We start from the raw sequence: 17,837 nt of genomic DNA, 5'->3' as shown, positions 1-17,837 counted from the left end.
GTTTAGAACCATTCCGGTGCTCGGAGATATCATGTGTGCCCCGAAGTATCCGTTGATTGTACTAGTCATTGAAACAACATTCCTCTCCGAATCCATTACAGATAAATGGCTCGTGCCATGATCATTGATCTGATTCCATCTGAAAATTGCAGAAATAAAATTTGATAAACACCTAACACAGAAGAAAGAAACCTATAACTTATTGAGAGAAAAAAAACTTACTTGCCACCGTAATATTTAGGATCAAAGGTTTTCTTGTCTTTAATCTTTCTCTTCAACTTTTGCGCAAACTTTGGAGATAACATATCTGAAACAACCTTACTAACATTAGGGACGAAATCTGGATCCCCAAGGTTCATCCTAACAGCGAATGCATGTTTGAGAGCCTCCACTAGTCGATGAACACCAAGGGGGCCAGAAACACCCGTTGGAACACCATATTGAGCAAGAATATTCAAAATCTGCAACACAAGAAACTCTCCATAGGTATAAATATAGGTTTCATGAATATGTGAACTTTTCGCCAAAAAAAAAGACTTACAAGGACCATTACAGCGCCACCGGATGATGGAGGAGGCATACCGAGTAGACGGTAACCAAGAACATCCGCAGATAATGGTTCTGTAACCTTCACTCTATAATTCTGCAAATCTTTCATAGTTATTATCCCACCGGCTTTTTGTATATCTCTTACAAGGTTAACCCCAACCGTGCCATTGTAAAACGCTTTTAGACCGTATTTAGCGATTTGGCTTAGTGTAAAAGCCAACTTTGGGTTACGGCAAATAGTCCCTGGTTTCTTGAGCTCTCCGTTTGAAACATATACCTCAGAGAGACCTTTGTCTGCTAAGATATCGCTTCTAGACGCGTTCATCTGCATATAGAGATATTTTGAAATCTTGAATCCATGAGCTGCAAGTTTCTTTGCAGGACTCACTAACCGCTTCCACGGTAGCTTTCCATGTTGTTTCCAAGCCGTGAATAGACCAGCGACTTCCCCGGGGACTCCTACTGACAAGGCTCCTTTCTTCTTTTTCTCAATATTATCACCATACATATTCTACATATATATATCGACAGAAACAACCAATCAATGTCAGAAACGTTACTAAAACAAATATTTCGAAACGCACATTTTGACAAAGAGAAATATAAAAAAACCATTATTAGTAAAATCACGTTAATTACCTCAGTGGCTCTTAGAGGAGCGGTTTCTCTAGAGTCATAAGCAATTTCCTTGCCGTCAGCAAGCTTAATAACAGCAAACGCTCCACCACCAATACCGCTAGACGCTGCACTCACGACGCCCAAACAAAGAGCAGCAGCGACCGACGCATCAATCGCGTTTCCTCCGTGACGAAGAACATTCTTTCCGATTTGAGAACACCGTCCGTCGTCCGTCGCAACCGCACCGTGATACCTAACAATGTTTCGCGATTTCTTCCGAGCCGCCACACCGTTTTGCAGAAACGCGATTATAAGAAGAGCGATCGTCGCGGTACGAACGAACGACATTGCTACAATAAATAGAGAACCAAACAAAAGATTAAATTCAGCACAGAACGTAATATATAACTTACTAAATAACTTGAATGTTACAATATGACTTCGTTAGAAAACAAAAAAAACAAAATAACTTACAATTCATCATGTGGATGTCTCTCTCTGTCTTAGAACCTCTCCTCTCCTTCCTCCTTCGTCGTTATGGAGGACAAGCATTTGTTGACACGAGTATTTATTGTAGTCTGCGGTCAAAGCTTCCTTCTGAGATTTTTTTTTTTTTTTTTTTTACAGCCCCNNNTTTTCGGGAAGGTAATTAGTTATTATGACAGTAAAATCATATCCAAAATTTGCAACTCCTTAAAAGATAGTATTTCCGTTTTTCTTTGGTCAATGTTTTAAATGTACTTTACAATGTTTCCGTTTTTTGTTAGGCAGCGTGTTAAAAATCTTTTTATCCTATAAAGTACAATTTACCTGTCCAATAAAATTTGACATATCAATAAAAAAAATATTTTTAAAAATAAAACAAAATTATAGATGACAAAAAAAAAAGAAAATCACAAAGACACAAACAGTTAAACTAACCAACATGATAACTGATAACAAATGATTTTTAAAAATAATTGTAACAAAAAAAAAAAGATCGTGGTAAAAGTTAAATAGAGACAACCTTACTAAAAAAAAAAGTTAAATAGAGACAAACACATATTTATATATCTTTTAGTAATTAGTATAAACAGTTCACAGTTAACACAAAAAGAAAAAAATATATATATCTTTAACTACTGCCCACAATCTCTACTCTTCTTCCACGATCTCTCTGATTCAACAAAGTGTCAGTGTCACTAATATAAATTCTCACTTGTATTCAAAAACCTAGATCCATGGAGAAGGGAGAAAATGAAGGAGATGATATTGAGTCGAAAAGAAACATTTGGCAAAATGGTAGTATGATTTTTTCACTATGGAGGAATCAGATATTATCTCTCTTTTTTTACTACAATTCTGTTTTGGATTTATCAGTTATGATTTAGTTTGTTAAATCATCGTTTCATCAGTTGCATGTCTCATCAAATTCCCTATTTCAAAATCTTTTAATTTTCAAATTTTTTTTTTTTTTTCGTCATTGTTTCAACAATCAAAAATCTCATCAAATTATATATTTTACAATCTTTCAGTTTAAAATTTCTGTTTTCCCTCGATTCTGGTTTAGGTTGTTCATTGGGAATTATAGTGTTCATCAAATTCTCTATTTTACACAGAATTCTGAATTTTATATTTGGATTTGCAGGTTCATATTCCAAAGTATATTCTCCAGTAGCCCACAGAGATTAAAGATGTCAAAAAAAAATGAAGTGAATGGGTCTCTTCTCTTACTATTTGCATTTTCTTAATTTATGCTTTTAGTAACGATGAGATATTACCATAGGGATGCTACTTCTTAGAGACCATTCACTCCAAGTCTCCAACACAATGGAAAAATTTGTAGACAATTTGTTGCTAAATTTATCACTTAGTTTTCTAAGTGATAAAGATTCAAACCATGTATACTAAAATTGTATTGTTAATCAAGATCAAAGTATGAAAACTTCTATCAAGTTTATATATTATAAAAACCAAATTTTCTATCAAGTTTCACACTGCCAACTCTTTATTTCTTACGTTTTTTTGTAATGCTATATATTTCAATCATCACCGCTGAAGAGTGTATTTCTTTTCATCATATATTTTTTACAATGTTATTACATTTTTTTCTTTAACTCATTGATTACTTCATCAGCTTTATTATTTTTACCAAAATTCTGTTTAATTTTGCAGGCTCTCGAGCTATTTTACAAGAAAAGCCTCTACAAGGAATTTGGTGAATCTACGTTAGAATTTTTTTTTTTTTTTTTTTTTTTAACGTACATTATGTCGGTTTTGAACTTGGGGAAGGAGTAAAACAATGACATCTTATAAAAATAATAATGACATCGCTATTATATATCAAACTCAAAACTCAAAAATCTTAACATAGATTCGCCCAAATAAATTATTCTACATGGTTGGTAATGAGTTTTTATTAATAAAACTAAAAAGATTGATGTAACTTGAAATTCATCCAATTCCAAAGGCCAAAGCTCGATGCAGTGAGTTAATAAAACAATTGGTAGAAAAAAATGAAATCTCGATCTCAATATCCTGAAGGGAACCCTCCTTTTCTTGGATCACTTACTGCCACAAGCTCACTCCTTCCGCCCGAGTTTCCACCGGATTCTTGAACTATGAACTGAACAATCGTCCCTCCGGCGACGGGCGTTAGGATATGACCTTTCTTCTCCAACACAACTCTTGTCGCTTTAGGAATCTCGAAATGATCATTGAATACTGTGGTCCAATTCTCATACGAAATTCTGTTTGGTATCAGCTGAAAATGACATTACCAATAGCAAATTTTAGTTGCCAATTAAGCACATAACAAGATAAGTTTCTATTTTGGGTAAAAGAAATAAAAATGCAACACAAAACCTGATGGTAGATTCGTGGAGCTAAGACTGAAGAAAGAGGATCCATCTTGAGGAAGAAATGATTCAAGTAAACTTCCGTTGTCCCAGCAATGATGTTCGCTCCTCCGCTCGCACCCACTGCGGCTTTCACCTTACCGTCCTACGTAAAACGAAGTGGAGAAAACTATCCTTTAGAACCCTAGCTAAAAGTTTCGTACAACACAAGTAATAGGGTTTTTTTTTTCCTTACCTTGAGTACAATGGTCGGTGACATAGAGGACAAAGGTCGTTTTCCCGGACGGATGAAGTTAGCTGGTGCTGGTGGTGGAACATCTAAGTTACCGTTAGATTTCATCGGGATTGAGAAATCGTCCATTTCGTTGTTCAAAACGATTCCTGTGCTCGGAGATAGCATCACTGCCCCAAAGTAACCATTTATTGTACTAGTCATCGACACAGCATTCCTCTCCCGATCTATGATCGATAAATGGCTTGTACCGTGGTCGTCGATCTGATTCCACCTAAGAATCGGAGAAAGGAAGATCTATAAATCAAGAAGTTAAGAAGGAACTTGTGGGTTTCAACATATATTTAAAACTTACTTGCCGCCGTAAAATTTAGGATCAAAGGTTTTTAGGTCGTTTATCTTTCTCTTCAAGTCTTGTGCAAACTTTGGAGACAACATATCTGAAACAACCTTGGTAACATCAGTGAAATCTGGATCACCGAGGTTCATTCTAACTGCGAATGCGTGTTTCAGAGCCTCGATTAGTCGATGAACACCAATAGGGCCTAAAACACCCGATGGAATCCCATATTGAGCAAGAATGTTCAGAACCTACAACATATATATATAAGAAGCTCCGTAAAACCCTTTTAGTAAACAAAAGTTTTATAAGATGTCAAATTGCTGCCAAAAAAACGAGAGACTTACAAGCATCATTGCAGCACCACCGGATGAAGGTGGAGGCATACCGAGTAGTCGGTATCCGAGAATGTCTGTGGACAACGGTTCCTTGACCTTTACTCTATAACTTTGCAGATCTTTCAAAGTTATTATCCCTCCAGACTTACGAATATCCCTCGCTAGGTTAACTCCAACGGTGCCATTGTAAAATGCTTTTGGACCGTACTCCCCAATTTGCCTCAAAGTTAACGCCAATTTTGGGTTACGGCAAATAGTCCCTGGTTTCTTTAGCTCTCCATTTGAAACAAATAGCTCCGAGAGACCTTTGTCTGCTAAGATGCCGCTTCTTGTGGCGTTCATCTGCATATAGAGATACTTTGAAATCTTGAATCCTTCTGCAAGTTTCTCTGCAGGACTCACTAACCGCTTCCACGGTAGCTTTCCATGTTGTTTCCAAGCCGTGAATAGACCAGCGACTTCCCCGGGAACTCCTACTGATAAAGCTCCTGTCTTCTTTAGCTCAGGATTAGCTCCATACATATTCTAGCGTCAAGTGAAAACAACCCATAAGTGTCTTTGATAGGAAAACATGCAAAGAAAACGCTATTTAAGCGCAATAGAATTTAACAAACCCTACTTTTTAAAAGGATAAAACGTTGAAAACGTTCAAGCTCAAGACCACGTTCAAAACGCTTATTTAAATGGAAACTAGTATGTTAAAAATTATAACAAAAATGCCATTTAAGCTAAAAAAAAAAAACAGAGAACGCTCAGAAACACTATTACTACCCCCTATACAATGTTCCACACCAAGAGAACGAACATGGTCCATAATTCAAAAACTTCTTACGAAAACGCTTATTTCAAACGCTTTTTTTATCAGAAAAAGTAGGACATTAATTACTAGAACTAAAACGCGTTACCTCAGTGGCGCTTAGAGGAGCGGTTTCTCTAGAATCATAAGCTATCTCTTTCCCACCAGCTATCTTAACCAATGTGAACGCTCCACCGCCTATACCGCTAGAAGCGGGACTGACAACGCCCAAACAAAAAGCAGCAGCGACCGACGCATCAATCGCGTTTCCTCCGTGACGAAGAACACTCATCCCGATCACAGAACACCGTCCATCGTCAGTGGCAACCGTACCGCGAGACTTAACAATACTTTGCTGTCTTTTCTGAGCCGCAGCGTTTTGAAGAAACGCGATTATAAGAAGAACGATCGTCGCTGTTCTAACCAGCGACATTGCTACAATTGATGCTTGCCTGGGATAATCAAACCAAAAAGGAGAAGAAAAAAAATGATCTTTCAACGTTTAAACAAAAAAACAGATTCCTTCATCTAAACAAAAATTATTTTTTGAAGAATCCTCGAACTTTCACCCCAAAAAAACAGTTGAAATATAGTCAACTTTTAAAAACGTTTAGTCTCGCGCCGTCACGCGTATACGCAAAAACTCAAAGCCATCAAAGACTTTTTTTATGTTACAGTCTTTGAGGAATGAGGACCACACACACAAAAAGAAAAAGAGCTCAAAACTTGAATACAGTATATGATTCACAAGAAAACAACGACACTTTATATATTTCTTGTTCTTTGAGCCAAAGCCACCCAAGATTTTTTCCTTTTCTTTAAGCCCGAGTTCTAAATATGAGTGGGAAATTCATAAACTTGAAATAATATAACTTACAGTTTATATAGAGTGATGTCTCGTTCTTGGCGATAAGAGGAGAATATTGTTCAGATCAATATAAATACTTTGCCAACTCCAAGTAGATAGATAATAAGGAAGGTAGCTATATGTCTACATCCATAACAAAGTCGCCGCCAACTCCTAATTTTAAGTCTCTAGTTTATAAAGTCTTTAAATTATATAGTTAATAGGAAGATTAATTATAATGTAACTCTCTTGAACACGTTGAAGTACTTATTCAATGGATAAAAACTTGGTCCAGAGTCCACATGTCGGCTACAATTATCTATAGATCTAGATCGTTACAACTCAAATTAATATTAGAAAAAATTGGAATCTCCCTAAATTAGTTCAGTAATGATCTCAATTTTAGTTAATTTTTGACCAAAGAACTAAAAAAAAAAAAGACTTTATTGATTGATTATATTTGAAGTAAACTCGTGAGAATCTCGAGTGCTGCTGCTCAAACTTGTTTCATTGGTCATTAAAAATAAGTGCTCGTCTTCATCATGCTTGTCCCTTGCAGCCTCGTGGACCGCAAAAAAACCTTTCCATTTTTTATTTTATTTTATACTCCTATAATGAAAAGATAAATTTCCTTTTTTCCCTCGCCACACACACAGTATTATTGGTAAAAATCAGTGTGGGCCTCCATTTCAAAATGTCATGTGAAGATCCTAAACATTGTTGAGCCCATTGGGCATTATTACAATCACGGGGTTGGATCTGCCAAAAGATTGTTTATTTCTTGTTTACTTTTAATAAGCCTAATTAATTAATTAATTCCCGCCCAGTTACTATTCAAAAGCTTTTTGATTTTGGGGATTTTCTTTTTTTAGGGTTTCGAAATCCAAAATTGCTCTAATTATTGCGGATTACGATTTAAAAAAAAAATTTCAAATTGGTCCTTGAATCGAATTGAGCCTCTACTTGTTTAGAAGAAATCATCGATAATGCCGAAGAGAAAAGCGAAGGAGTGTGTCAAACTCACTGAAGAAGATAAGAACGATGACAACAAGCGAATTCGAAGAGAAGACTTGGTCGACGAAGAAGGTATCTGATTTTATTCATTCCAATCGAATTTTTAGGGTTAATTTTGATATTTTAAAATCTGATTTTTTTGGGGGGTTATACAATTTTGTGTAGTCGAAAGACAAATCGCTGCGATTAGGGCGATTCGGGATGTTGAGATTGAACAGACTTTAACTGCGTTGAGGTTGCTCCGTTCGTATTTTACCGAGGAACAGCTCGACACACCTGTGTTGGACTTCTTCAAAGAGAACCTTCCGGATTTGACAATATCAAGAAACGAAGAAAGTGGGGAGATTGAGTTGAAATGGAAAGACGAAAACGGTGATCCTTCGGATGGCGTTGGCATGAATTATTCTACACTTAAACGCTTGTCAATGGGTTTCCCTGATTTATACAATAGTAGTAGGCCTTCTCTTGGTGGCTATGATTTACCTGATAACGGTAGGCTGAATGGGTTTGAGTATTTTGAGATTTTGTTTTGGTGGTATTAAAACTTTGACTTTGGTGGCAGTGAAAGCAAGCCTGTTAGGAACTGATAACCCACAGCTCGAGAATCTTGTAAGTTTATCTTCTTGCCATTTTTCTGGTGGTTTCCTGGAATCTGGTAGATGCCTATGCCTATTAGAATTCGGGATTGTAGCACAGATTGAACATTTAGTGAATGTGTCATTTGCTTTAATCAGTTTTTCAGGCTTTTCACCCAACTGAGTTAGTGCATTGTATAGCCAGCCTTTATTTGTTTGTTTTAGTGATGTTTAGGTTACACTAAATCGTGATCTGGACTCTTTTTTATTTATTTTGTTAACCTTGTATTGATCTTCTGCCTTCCAAATTATGCAAAACTACTTCAGGGAAGTCGGTACAAGACTCTAATTTGATATTTTCCCTTGGGTTTTTAGGTCTTCCAGAGGACATCTGACAACCATATGCTTGCAAGCCATGCTGCTTTTCAGACTCCTGGGGTATGTATTTTATGATTGTCTTCTGTCTTGATGCAGTTATCTCGTACGTTTCTTTGTTTGGTTATTTGGCATGTCTTTTTCCTTCGAATTTTTGTTTTTACATTGATCCCGAGAGAAAGAAATCAGTTCGTGGTGTCGAAATTTATCCAGCTATATTTTCTGTTGCAGAATGAGCTATGTTTGTTTCAGTGATAGATTTTGTACATACAAGCAGAGACTCTACTATCGTACTTGTAATTTTTCCAGGTAAATGGGCAGAGACTCTCTTTTGGAATGACACCAAAGACTCGGAGGCTACCAAAACCTGGAGAAATGATGCTCTCTGTGCATGGCTCTCCTTTGGGGGTCTACAAAGAAGACCACAACATTGGAGCTATAAATGGTATGTTTCTAGATCTCTGTCGTTCTCTGTTCTTGCTCCATCCAATGAATTCAGTCATAACATGCAATCTTATGTGCATCAATTGATTTTGCAGAGGAAAACAGTTGAAGAGCTACATAGATTCAGACACTTTTGGATTGTGATGGTTTACTCTTCTAGTCGTAGGATCTACTCAGATCCCAAAAATTCTGTATATTTGTTATGTGCGTTCTTACGGATACTATAGTAATTTAAGTCTCTAGAACAACACAACAATAAACATGTTGTTTATAAATAGATGAAACTTTCCAGTTACACTTTACCAACTAATTACAAAGACAAGTGAATAGTTCTTTCTTCTCTTTGATCTTCCCATTTTATCATCTGGATCTGAAGAAAATACTGGCTGCTATTCTTGACTAAGCTTTCTTGAATATACCTGGAAACTTTCTCATATCCACTTAAGTTCTTCAAATAGTTATTTCTGCAGATTTTCTCTGCAATCTTGAACAGGTCTGATTAAATTATGTTCCAAACATGCTTGTTCTGAAATTGTATGACAAAATCCCAATTAGTCTCAATCACAAGACAAAATAATCAACCGAACTGGAACTATAGCTTTGACAGTGGAGTCATCATCTCTACAAGAACACACATATTCGTAGTTCCAGATGAGTATAAAATAAAGAAGAACACTAACCATGACTCAGGGTGGAGTGCAGTGCAATCAGATTCACATCCAGCTTAGAGTTTGTTCGGTTTTGTTACATCTTTATCTTGGAACTCAGTCAAATTTCTCCCACCACGTCCTTAGGACTGTCTCGTGGCCTGCTTGAACGAGTTGATTTCCTGTTTCCAGAATCCGAACCTGCAAAAACTTCAAGGGCTTCCAAGAAGAACCTCTTATTAGGTACAATCCCATCTTTCTCCATTTTCTTCATCAGTATTTGGACATGCTCCTTCATATCTGCCTTAGTATATGCCTTATATAGAAACTTATACGTCGATGCATCTGGATGAACTCGAAAAGCACTTGCGTTATGGAAAAGCTTATCTGCTTCCATGTGAAGACCATTAACACAGTAAACTTCAAGCATGGCATTGAGTGTTGACGCTTTCAACAGCCTCTCTGATTCAACAACTTCCTCAAATATTTCCCGAGCTCTGGAAACAGAGCCACAGTAACCGTACATCATGATCATGCACTCATATGTGATAAAACTCGGCATGTAGCTCATATCATTCATCTTCTTGAAAACCCATTCCGCCTTATCTATCAGACGAGCTTTCCCATAATTTATAATCATTGAATTGAATGTAGGCAGAGTTGGCTTCTCCTTGGACCGCATTAAACTCTTAAAAGTCTGCTCCATCTTCTCAAACTCTTGCTTCTTACCATACGAGTCAATAAGCAAATTAAAGGTGATGATGTCTGGCTTACACTCATGACTCCTCATACGAGTAAGCACAGATTCCATCTCCTTAATCATCCCGTTTTTCCCATACGCATCCATAACACCGTTAAAGGTGTAAACGTCAGGAGAAACTGGACTAATATCCAAGTCTTTAAACAAAGCATTAACTTCGTCCACTTTACCAGATTGAGCAAAAGCCCTCAACAGGATATTATAAGTCACAACATTTGGTTGACACCGTTCCATTCCTTTCATTCTATCAAAGTATCCACGAACTTTCTCCAAAGCTTTTGCCTTGTCACGTGTATGAAGATGAGCCGTTATGAGCGCGTTGTAAACAGAAGCATCAGGACGACACCCACTGTTTTTCATCTCGGAAAACAGCCACATTGCCATCCTGGTTTGACCCTTTTTGCCCATTACGGATATCAATTTCGAGTAGACTCCATTATCTGCTATGTACCACCTCTGTTTCTGCATCCACCTGAACACCTATAGCAGAATCACCAACAAGTTAAGAAAAATTAACACAATCCCAATGGTTGCTATGCTCTAATGAAATCACCAACGCACATCCTGACAGAATCCTTCATGCTAAAGTGTTGTCACTGGACACAAAACAGAGCTTATGAATCAAACCAATGAGCTAACTTGATAAAAATCCAATCTTTTATAAACCCAGAAGCTGAAATTGAAAACACAAAATCCAGAATCGGAGCCAAACCTCAAGGCATTGGAGCCACTTATCGGTTTTGCCAAGCTCTTCAAAGAGTATGAAACAGTGCTCACCTCTTACGACCTTCACATACTTGTCAAGGGTCTTCACCAATGGCTCTCTGTCACTGATCCTCGACATCAGACTCCGAACAAGAACTCTGTTCTCTCTCTCCGCGCTCTCTCTCTCAGCAAGTCTCCTCCTTGACGAAATCGCACCGCAAGTTATCCTCGTCTTCGTCGGCCTCCTCGCATCGCCGAGATTCAATGAGAAACGAATCCATCTGTGATTGGTTTCTTGGGGAAACGAAGAGATGAAATCGGATAATCTCAGTGACGATGGCGATGTCAACATGTAGTGTATGGACATTTTTCTGGCTGACTGAGAGAGTAGGAGGAGGATTCGAGGTTTTTTCTTAGAATTCTTTTAATGGGGATAAGGGTTTTACAGATACAAAAAAACAAAATTAAGGATACATTCAGAGAAGAAGAAAAACTAATTGGATCGTTTCTGTAAATAAAATTTAGGGAACACCAAAAATAATTGGGTCGTTTCTGTAAATACACAAAAATAAAAAGTTTAAGGATCAAATCTTCGGGATTTTGAACCCGACGTGAATCGAACACGCAACCTTCTGATCTGGAGTCAGACGCGCTACCATTGCGCCACGGATCCTGTTGTACTATCGCTACAATAAATATATTTCAACTTTCAAGTATACTTCGTAATATGCTCATGTTTGCTAGTTGCTACCACTATGCAAACAATAGCAACCATAGTATAAGCTTAAAAACCATAAAAATGTGGTTTGGTGTTTGCAGTTATAGCTTCGATTTTCACCTTATCACGACCACCATTGAAATCTCTAATCAACTTTTTCTTAAAAAAGAAATTAACAAAAACGAAATTTAGGAGGAAAAAAAAAAAAAAAAGTTCAAGGATAAAGATTGGTAGGAGACAAAACAAAAAAATAACTATTCAAAGAAGAGGAGGAATAGAGAGAGCTAAAAACACAAGACTACATTTGTACAAGGACGACGTTGGTTCATTTAGTCGTCGTGGATCGGTCGTCGAAGAAAGATATCTTCCTTCTTTCTTCGCCGTACGATCGTCGTCTAATGCTAGAACCATCAAATCCAATGGCTACAACTTCTTGTTCCTCCTCTTCAACCCCTCATTCGTCTCCATCACCTTCTCCGTCTCCATCTGCCACGCCGCCACGTCAACATATTCTCCTCGAGCCACCATCTTCAAAAAAGAAGAAAAGCAGAACAAATGTTTTCCGAGTCATACGCACCGTGTTTCGCTCTTTCCCAATCTTTACAACACCATCCGTAGCATGCAAAATCCCGGTTATCCATCCCGGTTTAGGTTTACCGGACCCCCACCACAGCACGTCAAGAATCACCGGGACGTTATTCGGATACCGTAAAGGCCGAGTAAGTCTCTCGATTCAAGAAAACCCTAAATGTTTACCTTCTCTAGTCGTGGAGCTCGCCATGCAAACCACGGCGCTTCAAAAAGAGCTAAGCTCGGGAATGGTGAGAATCGCTCTCGAGACTGAGAAGCAACCTCGATCAGATAATAACAACAACAAAACAGAGAAGAAGACGGATATTTTGGAAGAACCGTTGTGGACAATGTATTGTAAAGGAGAGAAGACAGGCTACGGTGTAAGAAGAGAAGCGAGCGAAGAAGATCTCAACGTGATGGAGTTGTTACGTCCGGTGTCTATGGGCGCCGGAGTACTGCCGGGAAACTCGGAGTTGGAAGGACCCGACGGCGAGATGGCGTATATGAGAGCTTATTTTGAGAGAGTTATTGGGTCTAAAGATTCAGAGACTTTTTATATGTTGAGTCCTGAAGGTAATAATGGACCCGAGCTTAGCTTTTTCTTTGTAAGAGTTTGATTAATTTCTTTCATGGTTTGAATTAATCTAACGTGCATGTAAATGCCCGGAAACAGCCGCGGTCTGCCGTTATATAGTATTATTTTAGGATAATTCTAAGAATTTTTGTTGTTCTTTAATTTTTTCGTTGCTTATATATATATACGTCGCTCTCTCTCGTTTTTAGGTTTTGAATTGTATAACCACTTCTTCGTTCTGAAAGATCTCATAGTCATATAGACATCTTTTCCAATATAACAAATGGGATGAATTCAGTATTTAAACATACGTGTATATATATATATATATATATATATATATATATATATATTGATACTTGGAAGCAGACCATATACAGGACAATCGTTAAGCCTGAAATTCGAAACAATATGGAACTCTTCTCAATTGTCCGAGAAATTATACCATCAATGGTCAATTGTCGCTACATCTTGGCGCCTGGAGGTGCTGGTCCATTTTTTTGACGTGCTTGTTTTGAATCACTTCCTCCAACGTCAATCTTGATTTCTCTGATCATCATTTTTTCCCAAACCCCTTCATCTTTTCCTTCTCGTACAATTAGTACAAATTAACAACCATCAGTATTTTTGAATATTTACTATCTCTAAGACTCAGCATACGGAAGCTATATATATGATCGTCCGTGTGCAGAAAATATGTGTCACAATAATTGTTTGGTTCAACGTCGATGAGAAAGTAAATATCATTTTCACAGTAGTAGTCTAGTAGATATCCTAGAAGATGTAACATGTAAGATATACAAGGAACATGCATGCACCCTTTTCCGAAACGAACTTTACATGAATATATTAATAAGAAAATAAACAACTTTAATTTGGTTTGAGAATAGAGATGAATTAAGTTTATAAATAAGAACTAGCTAGAAACGTACTTGTCATGGAAGACTGGTATGGAATCCGAGCGGAAGCTATGTTTGATGATCCAACGAACAATAGAATAATCAAAGCAACAAACCAAGTTAAGCGGTGATACATTTTGGTTTTGTTTAAAATAATTAGTTCTACCATGTATAAATCGTTTATAATGTATATATGACGATTTTTTTTAATTTTTAGAAAATGATATTTTATTTCATTTGGTGAGAAGATGTACGTATTTATAGAATAATGGTAATCAAGTTTTCTCTGACGAGAAAAAAGTCGTCTCCAACTCTTTTGAATTTTGAAAAAAGAACGGTCCAAGTTATCGTCTGCTCAGACTCTTACCGTTAGAGACGGTCAAACGACGCAGATGCTGCGTAAAGATAAAAATCTTGTTCTAACGTTCCAGTTTTCTACTAAAACGATCTTATTAAAAGTCAACCCCCTTTTTTCTTCTATAAATCAAGAAATAATCATATCAATCTCATTATTTTTCTTGCAAAAGATCTTATAGATGAAATTTCATTTATTCTATTAGTTGTTTGGTTACAATAATTTCAGTTTCAGTTTAAATTAGTGAGATGTCATAGACATATCTCTTCATTAGTTGACCTTTCACAATAAAATATGTTTTTGGTTTTTGATAATAAATGATATAGATGTATACGTGAGAATATAAAATAAACATTAATTGTGAATATATATGAGGTTTTTATGCCGCAACTGAGCTATATATGTATATGTCAACACATCATAATAAGAAGCTTTAAATATGATCGTCTATAATTAGGGTTTGGTGGAGTCTATGCCTGTTGGTGGGTCAGGTACACGCTTAATTTGAAATGCTTCCTCTCACTGCAGTTTTGATCTTTTCATCCCATATTCCCTCTTCAGTTGTTTATTTTATTTTTATGAAATATATCCAAACAACAGTGTAATAATGATCAATTATGTTGTAAAGTAAAAAAAAAATCAAAATATTCGTTGAGGTATATATTCGCTTCAATTTGATCTCTATAATAGCCGTCACAGCATTAGCCCTGTAAGAAAACACACTATAGTTTCTAAAAAAATTGCTATTTGGGCTAATGCTGTGTTTGATGATATAGAAAACAAGAGAACAATCAAAGTAAACAACCAAACCACTGCTTTATACATTTTGACTATTTTTTTTTCACTTTTAATATAATGAGTTTTAGAATGTAAACCTTTGCTAATATAGAGATATATATAGAGAGAGAGAGATAAGGAGAGAGAACTAAAATTACCCAATTTTTTTTTTGGTCAACCAAAATTTATGCTCTTTTTTTTTTTTTTAACTTTATCTTTTATGAACATATCAAATTAAATACTATCCATTAAAAAAGAAACTCTTGATATGCTTTAATTTAAAGTATATATATTTTAATATATCTTTCTTTAGTATGAGATTATATTTTTCTAACTAAAAGAATCTGATGTTTGCAATCTATTAACTTTGTAGAGATTGTGTTAAGTTTCAAATTCCTTCCTATTTATTTATTTTTTGTGTAAAATAAAATAATAGTTTAATTACTTCGGGGCGTTAACTAAAGAAAATAATTAAATTTCTTCAGATGTTTAAATCTTATAAACCAGTTACCAAAAATGTTACCCGTGCCTGTCACGACCACGAGGAATAAACCTGCTTATTCTAATAACTGAAATCATGTAGTAATATATTTGGAAACCAGTATATTCTGCTTGCATATATGAAACTTACATATATCCTATACGAGATTAGCATCATTAACAGGCTCCTGAAACTTGTAAAAGCGATGAAGCTGTTCTACAAAATAGGAGAGGTTTAAAGTAACTCATAGGCACACTCAAAAGGTTATTTATAATACTTGTTCAATCTTTTTCTTTTTGTCAACTCATGTTTTACTATTATAGTCCCATTCTATCGTATCATCTCAGGTTTTCTAGCTGTTAATAGAATCAATCAAAGGGATGAATCACACTGCAAGAATGTTTATACAGGTGTTTTTGGATTATTTTGTTGATATCTTGCTCTAGATGTACACCACTTTGCATAGTATACTCTTCTTGTCTGTCCAGTTTCTCCTGGTTATGCAGGGCAGTCACGTTCTAGGAATCTCAACACATTCAATTTGATATTATAATCTGAAGGCTAAAGAGATTCCAAATGTCTGTACGTACTTTCAATTTGTATCATTCAACTACATCTTTCGATTCCCCCTTTTCGTAAGAACTATAAAAAGTTGACTTGGTTTAATGTTTTTTCTTGCCTAATAAAAGTCTTTTTTTTAATTGGACTAAAAACAAAATCAAGTTTTCTCTGCATTGCATTGGATAGCTGATAATATGTGGACAGCAAAGTCTTTTACTATTACTATTCGTCCCGACAAAGGAGCCCACGTTAAACTTGTGTAATAACCACCACTTCAGAAAAATGTTATTTCCGTTTTTTCTATTTTTTATAGTTTGCATCTTGACCGTGTCAAACTTGTGTAATAAATAAATTAATAAACGCGCCTGTAGACTCTCTCTTAAAGTTTATCGAGTCTTCTCCCACTGCTCTAAAACATTTTCTTTTTCTATATGATTTTTTTTTATATATTTTGGTGTGGAAAAAGTCTCAATTCCAGAAAGAATAATGTATTGATAAAGGTATTGTAAAGTATCAATCTACGCAAACACCGTGTAGATTGGTTCTAACCAAATAAATAGAAAACAAGAAATCTTGAAAACCAACGGGCGGCGATTTTGTCGTATGTCGTCTCCAACTAAACCTTCGGCCGCCATGAACGACGAGAAGGCACCGTCGTCTGAGCAGAAGAAGACGTTACCATTGGTACTCTCACCGATCACGAATCTGTTTCTTCCTGACGACATACTTTTGAGCTCCCTAAGCCGCATTTCAAGATTGTATTACCCAACCTTCTCCCTCGTCTCCAAGAGTTTCCGCGGTCTCGTTGCTTCTCCTGAGCTTTATAAGACTCGGTCCATCCTCGGTCGCACCGAGAGTTGTCTTTATGTGTGCCTAAGGTTACTTAACGACTCTAACCTCCGATGGTACACTCTCTGTCGGGTTCCGGATCGGAAACTAACAAATTTCTCAGGCGGTCATTTATTGGTCCCGATCCTATCTCGCCATGCTCCTCCTCCTGCTCATTGGTCCAGTGTGGTCGCTGTTGATTCTAATATCTACGCTATTGGAGGGCCTATCAATGATGCGCCATCCTCTAGCGTCTCGGTCTTGGATTGTCAGTGTGACACGTGGCGTGAAGCTCCACCCATGCGGATGGCACGGAACTACCCTACTGCGACCGTTCTTGACGGGAAGATATATGTAGCAGGAGGCTGCGAGGATTGCACTTCATTGGATTGTATAGAGGTGTTTGACCCAAAAACTCAAATTTGGGACTCTTTGGCAAGTCCTGGCACTGAGAGATGTGAGAGACTTGTATATAAGAGCGTTGGGCTTGAAGGCAAATATCACTTGTTTGGAGGTGCGGGACGTCATGTGGCTTACGACCCGAAAGAAGGAGGTAGATGGGACTCAATTGGAATGGATATGGTCGATATGGGTCGTCGAACATGGGTTTCGTATTGTGTGGTAAACAATATATTGTTCTATTATAATGATATTGATAGGAAGTTTAAATGGTATGACTATAAAGGAAGGTTTTGGAGAAAACTCAAGGGTTTGGGACGGCTGATCAAGTTTCTCTCCTATAGCCGTGTTAACTTAGCGGCTTACGGTGAAAAGATGGCGGTTATGTGGGACACTTTTGTGCCTTCTAGCTCAAAGAACAAGATGATTTGGTGCGCGGAAATTACAATTGAAAGGCACGAAAAATACGAGATTTGCGGTAAGACCGAGTGGTTCGATGTTGTGCTTAGAGTTCCCAAATCATATGAATTGGTGCATGTTCTTGCTGCTACTGTTTGAATTGATGATGGTGATTCGCCGGAGTATTATTGTGTAT

General features: G+C 36.8%; 6 protein-coding genes and 1 non-coding gene across 8 annotated transcripts in view; 3 read left to right on the top strand and 4 right to left on the bottom strand.

Annotated features, from left to right (window-relative positions):
* The window catches only part of LOC104720884 (gamma-glutamyltranspeptidase 2-like), a 3,281-nt gene extending 1,766 nt beyond the window's left edge, over positions 1-1,515 (bottom strand). The window contains exons 1-3 of the mRNA XM_019232434.1: positions 1,189-1,515; positions 542-1,060; positions 223-461 (exon numbers count right to left, since the gene is read on the bottom strand). Of these exons, the coding sequence (XP_019087979.1) occupies positions 223-461; positions 542-1,060; positions 1,189-1,515 (1,085 nt within the window). The remainder of the gene's footprint in view (positions 1-222; positions 462-541; positions 1,061-1,188) is intronic.
* Positions 3,498-6,689, bottom strand: LOC104720883 (gamma-glutamyltranspeptidase 1). Of its 2 annotated transcripts, XM_010438780.2 has the most exons (7): positions 6,588-6,689; positions 5,820-6,162; positions 4,924-5,439; positions 4,592-4,827; positions 4,240-4,510; positions 4,012-4,149; positions 3,498-3,910 (listed from the first exon to the last, which is right to left on the bottom strand). In XM_010438780.2, the coding sequence occupies exons 2-7, from the start codon at positions 6,141-6,143 to the stop codon at positions 3,677-3,679; spliced, it is 1,719 nt and encodes a 572-aa protein (XP_010437082.1). In that variant the 5' UTR covers positions 6,144-6,162; positions 6,588-6,689; the 3' UTR covers positions 3,498-3,676. The 2 variants fall into 2 exon arrangements, with proteins under 2 accessions (XP_010437082.1, XP_010437081.1); XM_010438779.2 differs by lacking the exon at positions 6,588-6,689 and having other exon boundaries at positions 5,820-6,538.
* LOC104720880 lies at positions 7,426-9,307 on the top strand. Its single transcript, XM_010438777.2, has 6 exons — positions 7,426-7,643; positions 7,737-8,063; positions 8,134-8,180; positions 8,522-8,584; positions 8,831-8,966; positions 9,061-9,307. Exons 1-6 carry the CDS (start codon positions 7,544-7,546, stop codon positions 9,072-9,074), a joined length of 687 nt encoding a protein of 228 aa, XP_010437079.1. The 5' UTR covers positions 7,426-7,543; the 3' UTR covers positions 9,075-9,307.
* On the bottom strand, positions 9,646-11,522 carry LOC104720881 (pentatricopeptide repeat-containing protein At4g39620, chloroplastic-like). The gene is given in 3 exon segments (XM_019231434.1): positions 9,646-9,757; positions 9,760-10,852; positions 11,085-11,522. Coding segments are annotated over 3 exon segments (1,521 nt in total). The 5' UTR covers positions 11,445-11,522; the 3' UTR covers positions 9,646-9,689.
* On the bottom strand, positions 11,679-11,750 carry TRNAW-CCA. The gene has a single exon. It is a non-coding gene; the product is annotated as a tRNA-Trp (tRNA).
* Positions 12,045-13,073, top strand: LOC104720879 (protein MIZU-KUSSEI 1-like). Its single transcript, XM_010438776.1, has one exon. It carries the CDS (start codon positions 12,194-12,196, stop codon positions 12,983-12,985), a length of 792 nt encoding a protein of 263 aa, XP_010437078.1. The 5' UTR covers positions 12,045-12,193; the 3' UTR covers positions 12,986-13,073.
* On the top strand, positions 16,439-17,835 carry LOC104720878 (F-box/kelch-repeat protein At4g39580-like). The gene has a single exon (XM_010438775.2). The coding sequence runs from the start codon at positions 16,619-16,621 to the stop codon at positions 17,798-17,800; it is 1,182 nt and encodes a 393-aa protein (XP_010437077.1). The 5' UTR covers positions 16,439-16,618; the 3' UTR covers positions 17,801-17,835.

The sequence above is a fragment of the Camelina sativa genome, chromosome 11, assembly GCF_000633955.1.
Source record: "Camelina sativa cultivar DH55 chromosome 11, Cs, whole genome shotgun sequence".
Classification (NCBI taxonomy): domain Eukaryota; kingdom Viridiplantae; phylum Streptophyta; class Magnoliopsida; order Brassicales; family Brassicaceae; genus Camelina; species Camelina sativa.
The sequence above is the reverse complement of the archived record's forward strand: the minus strand, read 5'-3'. Positions and strand labels throughout refer to the sequence as shown.

What these genes read in the sequence shown, in the direction of transcription:
- LOC104720883 (XM_010438780.2), bottom strand. Translation starts at nt 6,143, where the DNA reads ATGTCGCTGGTTAGAACAGCGACGATCGTTCTTCTTATAATCGCGTTT. An exon ending in CCTAAATTTTACGGCGGCAA is followed by an intron (nt 4,511 to 4,591) that starts GTAAGTTTTAAA and finishes TCCGATTCTTAG; the next exon opens with GTGGAATCAGATCGACGACC. An exon ending in CTCCACGAATCTACCATCAG is followed by an intron (nt 3,911 to 4,011) that starts GTTTTGTGTTGC and finishes TGTCATTTTCAG; the next exon opens with CTGATACCAAACAGAATTTC.
- LOC104720878 (XM_010438775.2), top strand. Translation starts at nt 16,619, where the DNA reads ATGTCGTCTCCAACTAAACCTTCGGCCGCCATGAACGACGAGAAGGCA.
- LOC104720880 (XM_010438777.2), top strand. Translation starts at nt 7,544, where the DNA reads ATGCCGAAGAGAAAAGCGAAGGAGTGTGTCAAACTCACTGAAGAAGAT. An exon ending in ACCCACAGCTCGAGAATCTT is followed by an intron (nt 8,181 to 8,521) that starts GTAAGTTTATCT and finishes TTGGGTTTTTAG; the next exon opens with GTCTTCCAGAGGACATCTGA. An exon ending in CTGCTTTTCAGACTCCTGGG is followed by an intron (nt 8,585 to 8,830) that starts GTATGTATTTTA and finishes TAATTTTTCCAG; the next exon opens with GTAAATGGGCAGAGACTCTC.
- LOC104720879 (XM_010438776.1), top strand. Translation starts at nt 12,194, where the DNA reads ATGCTAGAACCATCAAATCCAATGGCTACAACTTCTTGTTCCTCCTCT.